General features: G+C 44.3%; 1 protein-coding gene across 12 annotated transcripts in view; it reads left to right on the top strand.

Annotated features, from left to right (window-relative positions):
- Positions 1 to 13,353, top strand: part of RYR3 (ryanodine receptor 3) — a 570,442-nt gene that overhangs the window by 454,285 nt on the left and 102,804 nt on the right. For all 12 annotated transcript variants that reach the window (XM_055088336.1, XM_055088341.1, XM_055088340.1 and 9 more), the window contains 5 exons: positions 2,429 to 2,598; positions 4,944 to 5,164; positions 8,524 to 8,614; positions 10,318 to 10,458; positions 11,802 to 11,965. In XM_055088336.1, coding sequence (XP_054944311.1) covers positions 2,429 to 2,598; positions 4,944 to 5,164; positions 8,524 to 8,614; positions 10,318 to 10,458; positions 11,802 to 11,965 — 787 coding nt within the window. The remainder of the gene's footprint in view (positions 1 to 2,428; positions 2,599 to 4,943; positions 5,165 to 8,523; positions 8,615 to 10,317; positions 10,459 to 11,801; positions 11,966 to 13,353) is intronic.

Raw genomic sequence — 13,353 nt, forward strand, 5'->3', positions numbered from 1 at the left:
CTTCAGGTGGGGTTCATTAAAGTGTACTGTGACCCAAGGTCTAATGGTACGGGGCACCAAGTATGGGGTGTGCGGCAGCTTCAGGTCCAGAGGGGGCATGATGTCTTATTGACTCAGGCCACTGGGGTCAACAACACTGACAACTGCATGGACCTTGGCAAATGCTGCCTGGGGTCCGCAGTGGCTTCAAGGGCTGTTGGGGTCCTAAGCAGTGCTTCTAGGTTCTAGTAACTAGGGACCAGGGTAGGCAGTGGTGGTGGCCAGAGCCAGTGGTACACATACACTTGGCTGCAGGGACCAGCTGCAGGTGACTGTGTAGTGGCAGAGGCCAACTGCAGACACACACGTAGTGGCAATGGTAGGGACCAACAGCAAAGACCAGAGCCAACTGTGGGTACACTAGCACCTGCGGGAGACCCTGGCTATCTATCAGCGTGCACTCCCGTGCCTGTAGGGTCTCACCTGGGTGCATGCACAGCAGTGGAGGCCAGTGATGAGAGCTGGGCTGGCAGCGTGCAGGTGCACAGCTGGAGTGACTAACCCTTCAGCTGAAGGGGTCTAGGTGGCATCTTGTATTTGCACAGCCACAGAGGCTGGGGCAGGCTGCCAGTGAGGATTTTGGGTTCTGGCTGTTGCAGGAGAGACACTGGGGAAAGAGTCAGGTGACTGGGCATCTGTGAACACAAAAACCTGTGGGACCAAAACTGGTGAAATCTGGATTTTGTGGTGGCTGTGCTGGCTTTTGGTTTCTTCAGTGGCAGAAGCTGCTGGGTCCTCAGCAAGCAGGTCACTGGGAACCACAGTGGCTCCTACTGTGTGGATGATACTGGTAGCCCCTGCCCTTCTTCCTTGTTCCTAGCCATCTCTAGACATCTCAGCTTTGCCAGTCTCTGGGTGGGGTGAAACCAAAGCTAGTCCTTCATGCAGTGCCCCAGAAGGCTGGGGAAGCCGATCACCCACCACACTCTCGCTTTCTGGCAAAAGGAACTCTTTGCAGCTGAGGAGTTTCACTCTTGCCACTGCGATGCAGGCAAAATGAAGCTACCCTTCCTTCCCTTTTTGTGCACTTACTCTCAGAGTTTTTGTTCCATTCTGTTGAAGTTTCTTAAGTGGATCCCTGAGCTCTCCCAGACTGGTTTGGTTCATGGATAGGTGTTTAATTGTTGATCTTTGGGGAGCGGGGGGCAAGGCTGGGGTCTCCTACCCCGCCCCATCTTGGTGACATCATTCTTGAATATATCACATTTTATAACTTTATGAAGCACATTAAGATTATAAAGGCTCTGAGAAAACATATGATAAAGAAAATAAATGTTGAACTCAGTGTTTCCCAAACTTTTTGAACACAAAGCGCTCATTAGTATCCCGTAAAAATACTGTTCTTCAGAGCGCCACGTCTGAGAGATTAATTCAGCCTCCGATGTTCGGAAACAGCTCCCCCTGGTGCTCAGGGGAGGAGAAGCAGTCAGCCTCCTGTCTGGAAGGTGTCTTCTCTCGCTCTCCCAGAGCCCTGCACAGGTGCCTGGGCTGCGTTAGGTTCTGGGTTGGATAGCGCTAAATGTTTGCGGCTCTCAGGGTGCCTTACGAAGTACAGTATTTATATACGCTATGACTTTAGCTTGATCATTTAGGGGCTCTCTTTCCTAGTTTTTGGTGTTAACAAAACAGTAGGAGGAAGACTCTTTTTTATCCTCTTTGAAGATCCTTTTTGTTCTCCAAGTCAAGAACTTATTATTTTCTTCATGATATTTCCCCACTTTATCTTTGAACTACGCTATTAAAATAAGATTAGAATTCTTGGATGATCTGATCTAAATTTCACCCAAATCAAATAATAGTTTCTAAATACTGAAAGAGTATTTCCTCAGTTTTGTGCTGTTTATGTTGCAATGGCTGTAAGCATGACACACTTTTCAATTTAATCTGCCTTACATTTTTCTCCCTCACTTTCATCATTCAACAAAGCAATAAATCAAGCCCTGATTCCTGGCATTTACCCACCAATTTCAAGCTCCCAATGTGATACCACTGAGCATGGAGTTGGACAGAGAATGCACATAGCACCCTGTTGTACTGTGCTTCCAACATACAAATACAACAGATGTAAATAACCTCAAGTATAGTTTATAGTACAATAATTAGGAAGTGGTGATCTTTGAGTACTTGTTATCCTCTAAAATATAATATACTTAATTGAAAATCATAATTTTTAATAATGGGCATATCTAATAACTGGCTCACAAAATTCCTGAAACTTTAACAGTCAGTTCTTCCACGCCAGTATAAGCTGACTCTAGCACAACATTTTATTATTTCTAAAATTCCTGTTTCTTGTCAGGAAAACAAGCCATAGCCAGACAAGCTCTGTGTTCCATTTGAGACTGTGGAGCTAGAAAAGGGGAAATGACATTCTCTGTGTGTCTTTCAGATGGATCAGTCAGCGAACCAGATATGGCGGCCAACTTTTGCCCTGACCACAAGGCACCCATGGTGCTGTTCTTGGACCGTGTTTATGGTATAAAGGATCAAACTTTCCTGCTCCACTTGCTGGAGGTTGGATTTTTACCTGACTTAAGAGCCTCTGCCTCTTTAGATACAGTAAGTGGTTAAAATAAGAAAAATTATTTTTCCATCATTTTAAATGATTAACATTGGAATTAGAAGTGAATAGTTTCTATCTACTCACTGGTTACATGCTAACAGTTTGCTTTAAAGGGTGAGAAAATAGAGGAACCAAGAAATGGCAGATGTGAATTTATTAGTCCAGAGACTTATATGTAGGTGAACTGGACCTCAGATATTCAATCTAGCTCCCTCTAGGGCAAGGCTTCCCAAGCTCAGCACTCTTTAAGGTGGGGGTGGGGAGCATCCTGTGCACCGCAGAATGTTTAGCAGCATCCCGGGCCTCTACTGGTACTACATACCGTAGCACACCCCCCCCAAAGCAATTCACCAGAGGTACCCTGGGAGACAAAATCTCCCTCACATGCGAACTATGGCTCTGTCACTTATGAAAAAGTTACGTGCACTGACCATCAGGAAGGATAGTCCGAAGCTCACGGCATGACAAGGTCAATGTAAGAGGCCAAGTGCAAACCCAAGTTTGGAAGTCAAGTGTGAGGCAGGGTAATCCAACATCAAGAGACATCAAGACAGGAGGCCCCAGGAGTTAGAACACATAGATGCCAGATGCCCCAAGTCAGGATGAAGCAGAGAGATAGTGTACCAGGAGTCCTGGGTCCAAGGAGGAAAGACCAAGTAGATCAGAGTAAGTTTTCAAACAAATCTTGGCCAGTTTAGGGTTGTTTTTAAAGAGCCAGTGGCATATCTTCTTGATCAGTCATAAAGTTTCTCAGAGGCTCCACCTGGTGTCCAACAGCAATAGAGGTCTGAGCTCTGGTGATGGGTGGTCAGCTAACCAATATCTTAACTGGGGTGGATTCCGTTTGAACCAGTTACACAGAAATGGATGGGGTCACCCAGAAATGGAAAGCAGTATGAGCCCCAGTCTGAATGGGAGCTCTGTCCCTATCTGTGGCATGGAGATAAGAAACGGTATATCCAAGAAGGCATTAGAGGCATATGGCTGTTTTGTAAAATTGAAACAATGCTTCCACAGCGAATTTTTTGAGGTTCCTATAAATTCCTTGATTTAAAATGTTAAAATATTTTTAACTTGTGGGACATTCCCAAGTTTCCTGATCAAAGCATTCAACTTGTTTATAGATCAAATGAACAGCAAATACTATTCTAGAATTTGGTGTTCAAATCACATGCTTGTCTACACACCACCTACCACAAAAGAAGTTTGGTATTCAGTTCTTCAGCACGCATATTTTCATGCATTCTCTTTTGAAAACTTTTAAGCCACCGGAATCAAAGCTCTTCCTTCCTCATTTTAACAACTCTGTCTTTTAAAGTGATGAATGTGGAAGATTAGCTATTTCTTTCCATCATATGATTACTGCAGCTCCTAGAGGGTAAACTTTTGATAATTAATAGAAACACCCAGAAATATGTACCATTCAAAGAAAACAGTTTATCAGATCATAAGTTAAAGGAAATGTGTTACAGATACGATGGCTGTGATCATGACAGGAAATAAGGGTAATATTTCATCTCTGTGGACCTCAGGGTTTCTTTGGCAGTTCTGCACTTTTCAAAGATGATAGTTAAGCATGCTTTGGCTATATCTAGTGTCACTAAGTGGGCCTTCCTTAAATCTAACCTGTATAAATGAGCAAGAGATAACATTGTGAATGAGGATTACAGCAGAGTTTAAGAGAAGGCCCTTAATTTCTATTCCTTGTACACTTTTTCCCCGTGCAGAGTTAGCTTCCCGTCAGTGCTGTCTTACCCTCATGCCAATTATCAGACTGCAAGTTGCTCACAATGCTCAAAAATTAGGTGATGGGGGTCAGAGCTCCACTTCCTCTCTGTAAAATTGTCACACAACCAGTGAGTGTGAGAGCTTGCTCAGCTTGTAACCGTTTACTAATATCAAAATTGCAAGAGGACAGCTTGTGAGTCTCCATATGGTGAAAACAGAGAGTGAAAACCAGAATAATAATACAGTCTCCTGGCAGTTGGTCTTCGCAAATATCAAGGGTGTTGGGTTCGACTGGTCATCAGCTGATTTTCATAAGCGTTTAGGCTTCTTCTTTGCAGGGAACAGATGTTTGTGGACCATTTGGAATGAGTTAGCACCAGCCAGCCTTTGCTTTTCTTCTGTTTATTGTTTCTTTTAACCTGATTCTCTTTCATTTAAGATGCAAAAGAGAAATAGGTCTCTTTAGAGAAGGTAGAAAGTTGTTCAGCCTGTCACTGTGAAACACGCATATGTGTACACCTCCCCACCCTGCTAGATGAGAGCTCAGTACAGGGGGAAGCCTGGCTCTGTCTTTCCCAGGAGACGAATCAGCGTCTCAATCTTCTTTCTTTAGGTTTCCCTAAGCACCACCGAGGCCGTGCTGGCACTGAACAGGTACATATGTTCTGCCGTGCTCCCACTCCTCACAAGATGCGCCCCTCTCTTTGCTGGAACAGAGCACTACTCCTCTTTGATCGACTCTACGCTGCAGACAATATACAGGCTTTCCAAGGGCCGTTCCCTCACCAAAGCTCAGAGGGACACCATAGAGGAGTGTTTGCTGTCCATTTGCAAGTAAGTACCCGGTCTTATGTTCTTCACTTCCGTGTATGCATCCACATCAGCTGCGTTGAATTGTGTAACCCAAAACCTGGTGAATCTTGTCTGAGGATTTGCTCAGACTCGAAGGAGGTGCTGGGTCCCCTACTTGCTTCAGGCTCTTTTTTCTTTAAAAAAAATTTTTTTTGAAGTATAGTTGATTCACAATGTTGTGTTAGTTTTGTGTACAGCACAGTGATTCAGTTATACATATATATATATATATATATATATATATACATATTCTTTTTTAGGTTCTTTTCCATTATACGTTATTATAAGATATTGAGTATAGTTCCCTGTGCTGTACAGTAGGTCCTTGTTGGTTATCTATTTTATATATATATATATGTATGTATGTATATTTTAATCTGAAACTTCTAATTTATCCCACAGCTTCTTTCTGATCGCCTCTCCCTTGAGGCTTATCTCGCGCTCTCGGGAAGTGAGGCCGGCAGCTCGGGCTCTAGCCTTGAGGGCTGGTGAACCAGGAGATGAGACTGATTTTCAGGCCTGAAGTATTCAGAACTAATAAGAACTGAAAGGACTGACCACTTGTTTATTTCTAGGCAGCCCTAGCCCCCTACCGCCTTATTATTATAAGAAATAATGCTTTAGTTCCTAAAATAGAGCCAGAAGCAGATTTTCCTATTCTGAATGAGTGGACCTTTACACAGAGGCCAGACTGTAAGAGTGTCAATCAAAGCAACCTACCTCTAGGCCCCACAAGGCCTGAAACGAAGAAAAGAAGGCATCTCCAGTGCCTGTGGGGAATGAAGGGCAGTAGTTTTCACTGCTACAGATGAGCATCGGAGCCAAACAAGGGAAGAGGGTAAAGTCAGCCCCAAGAGGGGAGATTGTCAGGAAACTCCATCAGGACTGGTAGGGTCAAAGGAAGAAGGACTCTTCCCGTGGCGGGTCTCAGCAGCATAGTCCAGGACCAGGCTCTGCTGTTTAAGCCAGTGGCTTTCCACCTCAGCTATGTATTAGAATCACCTGGGAGCTACTAAATAAATACCCCAATGCCAGGCCACAACTCGGCCCAAAAAATCAAATCCTTTAGGGATGAGAGCCAGAGCTCTAGCTTGTGAAGCTCCCCAGATGATGCCATGATGTAGCCAAGACTGAGAATCACTGCTGTAGGTTGTCCTGGAGTCAGGACCAGCAGGTGCCCCCTTTAGCGGCCAGCTGGGTCTGGGCCTGATTCTTGTTGAATGGGTTGTTTCCTAGTCACACAAGAGATGACTACGCAGTGAGGGGCTAGGCCTGCCTAGAAAAAAGGGATTGGTCAGTCCTTTTAGGACATCAGGTTAAAAGGCAATCTCACATTTATATTTCAAATGTAACAATGGTCCTTCCATTTTAAATGCTTTATTAAAATTAACCTCTATCTGCTACCTTTCTATCATCTAAGGCCTACAGGCTTCAACTACTTTAGGGACCAAACCGTGTCATGCACAGTACTGTTTGCCTAGGGTGTGGAGTGGAAGGTGGGAGACCTCCACCCAGGCCCCACAGAAGGGGTTTCCTCTCTGAGATCCTCTGCCAAAATCAGGCCCTATACTCTGACACCACTTCATTCATTCCAATATTATTAGAACTGGCAGAGAAGTAAGCTCATTTGAATACTGTTGTTCTTAGAAGAGAGACAAAGCTTGGTAAACACACTATAGGCCTCTAGGAATTAACAGGGTGACTGGGGTTTCCATGCTGCCACTTCAAAAGGAGGGACAAGAGCCCCGTTACTGGTGTACATGGGCTCCTACTTTTCTTCTGAGTAGTGGCCAAGGGAATAAACAGTGAGTCTGCACAGAAAGAAAGTCTTCCATCAGCATCGATTCTGTAATTGGCTGGTAGCCACATCGATCACAGCTATAGATATTGTCCTACCTTTTGCTAGATTTGAACTCAGCAGGTATCTTAGAAACCAAACCAAAAGTCCTGTCTCCCAGCATAAGCTGTTTCCTAGTTTAAAAAAAAGTCATGGCGAGACTGATGTTAGAGCAAATGTTTTTAAAGAATCAGATCAGACCTTGGGGAAATTAGAATTTTACATCAAACCAAAAATAGAGCTCACAGCCCTATTCCTGTACTCCTAGGAGCTTCCCCACTCCTCCTCTTAACCATCTGAGCTCTAGAAACACAGACAAACTGACACGTAGATTTTTAATTTATTTTTAGTAAGTCAGGAATTAATCAAGTTAGAGATTTATTTTATTCCTTTATTTTATTCGTCACTCAATCTAAGGTGATATTGCTAATTGGGTAAACGATGTAAAAAAAAATGAGGAACTTTATACGCTTATAATTACTACATTTAGAGACAAGCTTTTTTTTTTTTTTTTTTTTTTTTGCTATATATTATGCCTGACTTCTTCACTCCGGGGCTTTTTATCTCAAGGCCAGCTCTACCAAAAGTTGTGAAACAGTCGAACTTTGCTGTCCATCTCCATTCATATCCATCCTTCTTGTTGTAGATGCCTCCAAGGCTTTCTTTCCTGGCATTTTAACATTCAACATCAGTTATTAACTTTGCCTCCATGGCTCTTAGGCATCTCTGAAAGGGGCTCATGGGCTGAACTTACGTGCCAAATTGTGTGTAAGTGTGTATTTTCACTGGGAAGAATCCAGAGGTTCCACTGGGTTTTGAAAGGTTTGGCAATCTGAAAATATAGGCTAAATCAGCGTTGCTTATCTCTCCTTTCTCTGTCTCAGAATTTACTTGCACCAAATACCAAGGCCATGAACGCTTTGATAATTTGATACATTGTTCTCTAATTACTCAATTTGCCTTTTAAAGGAGTTTTTTGAGGACAGACCCTTAACCCAAAGAAATGATTTCAATAATGAGAATATCAGGGATCAGGTAGTAACTCAGAGCACCCTTCAGATCACACCAGAAGGTGGCCTCAGATTCCACCCGTGCAGCTAATCATCTCTAACTTCTTCCTTTGCAGAGTTCGGGAAGATGGTCAGTTCGTAGCAATGGCTCTAATATCACCTGCACTTTCTTTCTGTTATAGACTTCTTTGCACATAATCAGTGGCTGTATTTTGAGTGTGCATAGACCCTAGGACATCTTGTCACATGGTGATTGGAATTTAACCTTAGGGATCTCAAGCCATGAGTCCCACTCCTTCTTTCTACATTTTAACTATACTCAGTTTTTAAAGTGTTTTATCATAGACTGTGGTTTATCCACGATCTTTTGATTTAGGAGCTAAATGTTTTGAAGCTTAGCTCTAATATATGGTTATCGCTGAGTATTCCTTTCATTCCCTCTTCCTTATTTTTTTTTCATTCTATCCTTTTGTTTTTCTTATTTCATACTGCAGTCACTTGAGGCCTTCCATGTTACAGCAACTCCTGCGACGTCTAGTTTTTGATGTGCCGCAACTCAGTGAATACTGCAAAATGCCTCTTAAGGTAAACCTCTCTATTGTTACAGAAAAAACAGTCTATGGCCACAGGAAACTTGCCTTGTAAAACATGATCTTCACAACTGGGGGAGCAAAATACATCTTAAATGGGTTTTACTCCTTTAAGTTGATAGCTAACTAAATACGATCTCCAAAATCAAATCCCTTCTTGAGTGTCAAGGTTGGAAAGAGTAGTTCTGCTAGATTCATTAACTGCTCCAATCTTCCTTAATCGATTTCTACCAATTACTTGTTATTTAGCAGAGGTTAGTGAGAGCACTTGGATTTTGTACTTTCCTGCCCTAATTAGGTTTTCAGAATGTTTTTAATCTCAAAAAGCTTTGAAGGCCCTGTGATTCTTCATTTAGGTACAGAAAATAAAAGGTCCTTTTTCTATTCCATACTATGTTGTGCTTTTTTTTTTCCTTCTGTAACAGGTCCTCTTTTTCACTTTTTTTTTTTTTTTTTTTTTTTACTTCTTTTCTCTTGTTTTATTAATGAAAAGTAAGGCCACAGAGCCCTCCCTTTGCCACCTGATTCCTGATTTTCTCACAAATTACCAACATTTCGTTGCTGGTATAGGCAGCATCCGGGCCTGGGTAAAAGGACACCAGAATCAGCCACCCACACAGAGGGCAGTGTTTTTCATCTTTTACCTCTGAGGCACCTGCCATATTAGCATATTCAAAAGGGTCAGCAGTGGCCAGCCACACCTGAAACTTCTGCCCAGTGATTTCAACAGAACTTTTCCCTCTTTTCAGAAATATCACTAGTTCAAGCAGGGATTTCAAGAAGCATTTTACCGGGATAAACAGAATTCCCAGAAGCCTTTAGTTCATCCTCTTTCTCCACGCCAGGCAGAAGACAGCATGTATGCTGTCAGAGATTCCACAGTCCTCCACGGGCTCATTCTTCTGTCTAACCCTAACACTCCCAGTTTTCATCCCCCAAAAATCCTTTAGCTAAAAACCACAGTTTTTACAGTTCAACCTGGCATTGCTTCCTTGGCAGACCTGTGCCGTCAGCTGGATTCTGGCTCCCAAAGAAACATCATCGATAGCACTCAATAAGCTCACCTTTACCCCTTAGACCAGCGGGATTTTTCTTGGAGGATGTGGATCCCGCCGGCTGAGATGGGACCATTGGCAGTGTACGTGTGCCCTCTATTGCCCACTTGGGGAACTGCTGCAACATGGCTGGACCATCAGAAGGCCCAAGTGAAAGACACGGAAGCCAGGGGCAGTAATCAATGCTGAGAAAATCTGCAGACCCACAGCCTACTCCCCACCCTCCCCTCCCCATGTCAGCATTACCAGGATCTCCCAGGTTTATTATAAGCAAAGATCTCAGAAGAAATTCTCCCCATCCCTGACCGGCTGGAACAGCACACGGTGACTACTTCCGGAGGGTAGCATTTTCTCAGTAGGAGTAGAAACAGTTCCTCTCCATTTTCCGGGAAATGCGAGGGGTGAGTTAGGAGGCACACGAATTCATCAGGTAGATTCCGTTCAGGCTGGAGCTCATTAGGCACAAGAGCAGACCGTTCCCTGTGGCGTTTGGGGGCCTCTCTGTAGATAACCGAACTGTTTCCATTGTTGGTTTCGCTCTCCTGATGGGTGTGTGCTGTTTTCTTCTCCCCTGTGTGCTGTTGATACCTGTGGATCGTCTCTGCCCCACCCCACTGGTGCACATCTGTTCTCAACCTCCCAGCTTCTGACAAATCACTACGAACAGTGCTGGAAGTATTACTGTCTGCCTTCAGGCTGGGGGAGCTACGGTCTGGCTGTGGAGGATGAGCTGCATCTGACAGAGAAGCTCTTCTGGGGGATTCTTGACTCCCTTTCCCATAAGGTAATGGCAGTGCTTCCTGAAGAAAGAAGGGGGGTCGCCCAACCTCGGTGATACACCCACCTGCACGTAAGAATAGCTGATACCTAGTCAGCCTCTACCTACCATGTGCCCAGAACTGGGCCGGGCACTTCACAAGCGGATCACATTCATCGCCCCAACTCTGTCAAGTAGGAACTACCCTGACCCTCATTTGACAGGGGAGAGAAAGGGCAGTTGATGACTTGCCAGACTCACAAAGCTAATATATGGAAGGGCAACTTCCAGAGTGAATCACAGAAATATTTCCTGGTTCCAGTATTAATGACTTACCCCGCCCCCATTCCTTCCCTGCTATGTTGTGTGGCCCCGGTTAGCTGGCCTCCACCAAGTTCAAGCCTAGAGAAGTCCTAGCGTCTGCCCTGATGCAGGGACATGGGATTCCCAGGAGACCTTATGCCATTCAGGCGAGGTGCTTCTCAGCCACTGAGGAGAAGGAGCTTGAGGGAGGATGCAGGCCTCTGAATCCCAAGCCTTCCCGTGCAGTCTGATTGGATTACAGCCCCGACCTGTATGTAGGCAGCCTCACACCTGCCTCCCCTTCCCTTACCCCAGATTTAGATTTGTGACATCGCCAGCTTTAGACAGGATCGGGAACATTCAGGGTGGTATGGCCATAGACAGGTCACCAGCTTTAAAGGTAGAAAATGAGAAGTTTTTCGGGTTTTCGTACAGAAGTCTGGAGCAGGTGTACAGCTGCAGTCTGGTGTTTACCTACACTTACGTGATATTCCCTCCTATCTTCCTTTGGTCTAGTACAAGCAGATCAAAGGTTGTCCCTCACCTGACATGTTTTAACTGAGATTCCTTCCTGGCCGGCTTCAGGAGAGAATGTCTGTGATACAGAGCAGTCCGCCGATGGTGTCAGCATATGACCCGCATCAACTACCGAGGGAGCCAGCAAAGCTGCTGTGCCCTCTCTAGGCACAGGGTGGGTCACTTTCTATAACCATCTGTGGCCGACAAGTTTGTAGACTCTGTTGGCCTAGTGAGAACCACTTTAACCTTTAGATATTCCTGTGATTAACTAGTTAGGAGATATTGATTTAAACCTTGATTTAAGGTTTCTCAACCTACAGCAAACGGTGACTTGAAGGCTTTACAGATTGTCACTTTTCTGTGACAAGGATACCTCCGTTTCCACCAGAATGTATTACAGGCCTTACATGTTCACCATTTTGGTTAACTTGGGCAAATGCATGTGTTTTTTTTTTTTTTTTTTCTTCCCAGCTAATCGGTGAGTGGCTCTGCCTGGCGGGCTATGGTTTTGGTGTGTGTGCTAACGTGGTCTTTGTCTTTCCTCACAGAGGTATGACCCAGATCTTTTCCGAATGGCCCTGCCCTGTCTCAGTGCTATAGCTGGGGCCTTGCCACCAGACTATTTAGATACCAGAATCTCAGCCACATTGGAGAAACAGATCTCAGTGGACGCAGATGGCAACTTCGACCCCAAGCCTATCAACACCATGAAGTGAGTCCAGAATCATCTCTAAGCTGGTCCTAGATTTTGCCCCGTGGCCAGTGTTTCTCTTTCAGAAGGTAGCCAGAAATTTAAGCTTCTCTTCCTTCCCTCCTGCCAACATGGTTCATCATGTCCCTTGACACTACAAGTCACATTAGGTGCTAGATTTTGTCCTCAACTCCTGAAAGATGAATCCATCCATATCTGATTATATGCTGTATTATTATATTCTGGGCTTTTTTTTTTGGAGGGTGGGGTTGGTTTATTTATTGTAAGAGGTGGATGCTCTCCACATGTGTCACCTGAGGCACTGCAAGAACCCTGACAAATGATGCAATTAATTTATTAATGAGTTTTTTGACAAAATCTTTGCTCTTTGTGAATTAGGCCTGTACAGTACTAATAACATCATACATCAAAACATCTCCATAAATAACACTCAGCTGAGCTCCAGCAGGACTTCAGGGTGTGAAGGCAGAACAACATGGGGTCCTTATTTGAGCGATTGGACCTGCTCTTTGCCAGCGGATGCTGGATCTTTGGAAAAACTCTACAGTAGCGCTTTTTCATTTCTCCCCCTGATTCTCCAGCATTCCTTACTGGTGATGATTAGGCCACGGACAAAGTATTAGACAAGATCTGCTCAATTTTGCCTTTGGCGGTACGACCTCAATTATGATTATGGGTCGTGGGGCATACAGGCTTCATCTCCAGCTGCAGTTTCAACGAAAAGCTCCAAAACTGCTGTAGAATGAGAAGGGAAAAGAAGGCATCCTCTGTGAGCCCCTTGGACTTATGTTTTATGGCAGTAGTTCTCAGATGAGAGCCATAGCCTGAGCCCTTCCCCAGAGCTGTCAGCTTGTGATAACATATAAAATTCATCTTTGGGAAAATTAGATACATATTCCATCAGCAGAGCCTTGAGCTGAGCGGATGATGGGAAACCGAATTGAACCTGCTGTAAGGAAGAGGTAAGGGCTGTGGTGAGCCTTCAAGCTAAGGCCAAAGGGAAGGCAGGTATTGATTTGGAGAACTTGGCCCTATGAAAACGTTAAGTGTGCTGAAGGAGGACAAAAGGTGTGATCACTTGGACGCTTTTATAAACATTATGAGACAATGCGGTACTCAAGCAATGGTGTGCTAATGATGACTCATTCGTTGTTTTTTTGAGAGTTCTGATTTCTTCTAATAGACCTCTGACATCAGTATGGCTCTTTGAGTAATATGAATAATGGGTACTGTGACCAGAACTTCAACAGAAAAGGGCCTTATTGCAAGGATGTGGGGTCATTATTAAAACCTAGTGAAAGGCTGACTAAGCAGGCCTCAGCAAGGGCAGCAACTAAGGCAGTCACCCTGAAGAGTTTGCTGTCCTGGTCTCACTCCACTGAGGGTTC

The sequence above is a fragment of the Physeter macrocephalus genome, chromosome 11 (assembly GCF_002837175.3).
Source record: "Physeter macrocephalus isolate SW-GA chromosome 11, ASM283717v5, whole genome shotgun sequence".
NCBI lineage: Eukaryota > Metazoa > Chordata > Mammalia > Artiodactyla > Physeteridae > Physeter > Physeter macrocephalus.